Source organism: Nerophis ophidion, linkage group LG06 (genome assembly GCF_033978795.1).
Source record: "Nerophis ophidion isolate RoL-2023_Sa linkage group LG06, RoL_Noph_v1.0, whole genome shotgun sequence".
Classification (NCBI taxonomy): domain Eukaryota; kingdom Metazoa; phylum Chordata; class Actinopteri; order Syngnathiformes; family Syngnathidae; genus Nerophis; species Nerophis ophidion.
In genome coordinates, this window is record NC_084616.1 from 69880603 (window position 1) to 69883080 (window position 2478).

Consider the following 2478-nt stretch of genomic DNA (forward strand, 5'->3'; position numbering starts at 1 on the left):
ATTCTAAACATTTCTTCACAAAAAAAGAAATCTTTAACATCAATATTTATGGAACATGTCCACAAAAAATCTAGCTGTCAACGCTGAATATTGCATTGTTGAATTTCTTTTCACAATTTATGAACTTACATTCATATTTTGTTGAAGTATTATTCAATAAATATACTTATAAAGGATTTTTGAATTGTTGCTATTTTTAGAATATTTGAAAAAAAATCTCACGTACCCCTTGGTATACCTTCAAGTACCCCCTTTTGAGAACCACTGGTCTAGAGCATACATGTTTTGCGAATTGTGAACTACTCCCACTTGCACACATCTCACACTGTAAAGTAATCTCACACACACACACACACACACACACACAAACACACACACCATCGTCATCATCACAGCTGCAAAGTTGGGTGGGGCCAGGAGAGAGGCTTTTGCAACGGAGCACAGAAGAAAACGTTCAGTGGAGCATTCTCAGTCCTTCCGAACAGCGCAAGTCCATTCTCGCACAATGATAGCTGGGAGCACCTGATCACAGGTACCATGAGCGCCATACCAGGCCGGGCAGCAAAAGCCCCTAAACGGGAGCTGGTGATAGAGTCACCGCAGCAGTACAAGTGTTTGGCTGAGATTGAGGCCGAAGTGGAGTCTGGGTCACAGGTAGCACTGGTGAGTCCGCTGTTCTTCTATCATGTCTTTATTGGGTGACTTTTAAGAACTTAAAGGCCTACTGAAATGAGATTTTCTTATTTAAACAGGGAAAGCAGGTCCATTCTATGTGTCATACTTGATCATTTCGTGACATTGCCATATTTTTGCTGAAAGGATTTAGTAGAGAACATCGACAATAAAGTTCGCAACTTTTGGTCGCTAATAAAAAAAGCCTTGCCTGTACCGGAAGTAGCAGACGATGTGCGCGTGACGTCACGGGTTGTGGAGCTCCTCTCATCCTGACATTGTTTACAATCATGGCCACCAGCAGCAAGAGCGATTTGGACCGAGACTGCGATGATTTCCCCATTAATTTGAGCAAAAATTAAAGATTTGTGGATGAGGAAAGTTAGAGTGAAGCAGTAGAAAAAAAGAAAAAAAAAAGCGACGGCAGTGGGAGCAATTCAGATTTTATTAGACACGTCCGTTTTGTCCTGAGCAAGACACTTCATCCTTGCTCCTGATGGGTGCTGGTTAGCGTCTTGCATGGCAGCTCCCTCCATCAGTGTGTGAATGTGTGTGTGAATGGGTAAATGTGGAAGTAGTGTCAAAGCGCTTTGAGTACCTTGAAGGTAGAAAAGCGCTATACAAGTACAACCCATTTATCATTTAAGCCATTTATTTGCTAGGATAATTCTGGAAAATCCCTTATCTGCTTATTGTGTTACTAGTGTTTTATCCAGCCATCCATTTACTACCGCCTATTCCCTTTTGGGGTTGCGGGGGGTGCTGGCGCCTATCTCAGCCACAATCGGGCGGAAAGCGGGGTACACGCTGGACAAGTTGCCACCCCATCGCAGGGCCAACACAGATAGACAGACAACATTCACACTCACATTCACACACTAGGGCCAATTTTGTGTTGCCAATCAACCTATTTCCAGGTGCATGTCTTTGGAAGTGGGAGGAAGCCGGAGGGAACCCACGCAGTCACGGGGAGAACATGCAAACTCCACACAGAAAGATCCCGAGCCTGGGATTGAACCCAGGACTGCAGGACCTTTGTATTGTGAGGCATATGCACTAACCCCTCTGCCATCGTGAAGCCCACTAGTGTTTTAGTGAGTTTATAAAGTCATACCTGAAAGTCGGAGGGGTGTGGTGACCGCCAGTGTCTCTGATGGAAGCCATGGAGGAGCCAAGAAATTCGCAGCTGCCTCTTTGACAGCTGCAGGAGGACGCAAGCTCCGCTCATGTCTCCGGTAAGAGCCGACGTATTACCACAATTTTCTCACCGAAACCTGCCGGTTGACATGTGGTAGAGAAACATGTTCGCTTGACCGCTCTGTTCCATATTAAAGCTTCACAACAAACAAAGAAACACCGGCTCTGTTTTGGATGCAATCCACCGCTTTCCACCAACAGCATTCTTCTTTATAATCTCCATTATTAATTGAACAAATTGCAAAAGATTCAGCAACATAGATGTCCAAAATACCGTGTAATTATGCGATTAAAGCAGACGACTTTTAGCCGTGAGTGGTGCTGGGATAAAATGTCCGCTCCAACCAATAACGTCACAAGCACGCGTCAACATAAGCGTTTTCAACAGGATAACTAGCGGGAAATTTAAAATTGCAATTTAGTAAACTAAAAAGGCCGTATTGGCATGTGTTGCAATGTTAATATTTCATCATTGATATATAAACTATCAGACTGCGTGGTCGGTAGGAGTGGGTTTCAGTAGGCCTTTAAAGCGGGGATCAGCAACCCGCAGCTCTTTAGTGCCGCCCTAGTGACTCCCTGGAGCATTTAAAAAAAGGATTGAACATG

General features: G+C 44.2%; 1 protein-coding gene across 4 annotated transcripts in view; it reads left to right on the plus strand.

Annotated features, from left to right (window-relative positions):
* Window positions 1-417: 417 nt before the first annotated feature.
* LOC133555186 (dedicator of cytokinesis protein 9-like) overlaps window positions 418-2478 on the plus strand; it is a 141290-nt gene continuing 139229 nt past the window's right edge. For all 4 annotated transcript variants that reach the window (XR_009807281.1, XM_061904741.1, XM_061904742.1 and 1 more), the window contains exon 1: window positions 418-663. Coding sequence is in view for 3 of the 4 variants with exons in the window: in XM_061904741.1 (XP_061760725.1) it covers window positions 538-663 (126 nt within the window). In the remaining variant the exon portion in view is untranslated. The remainder of the gene's footprint in view (window positions 664-2478) is intronic.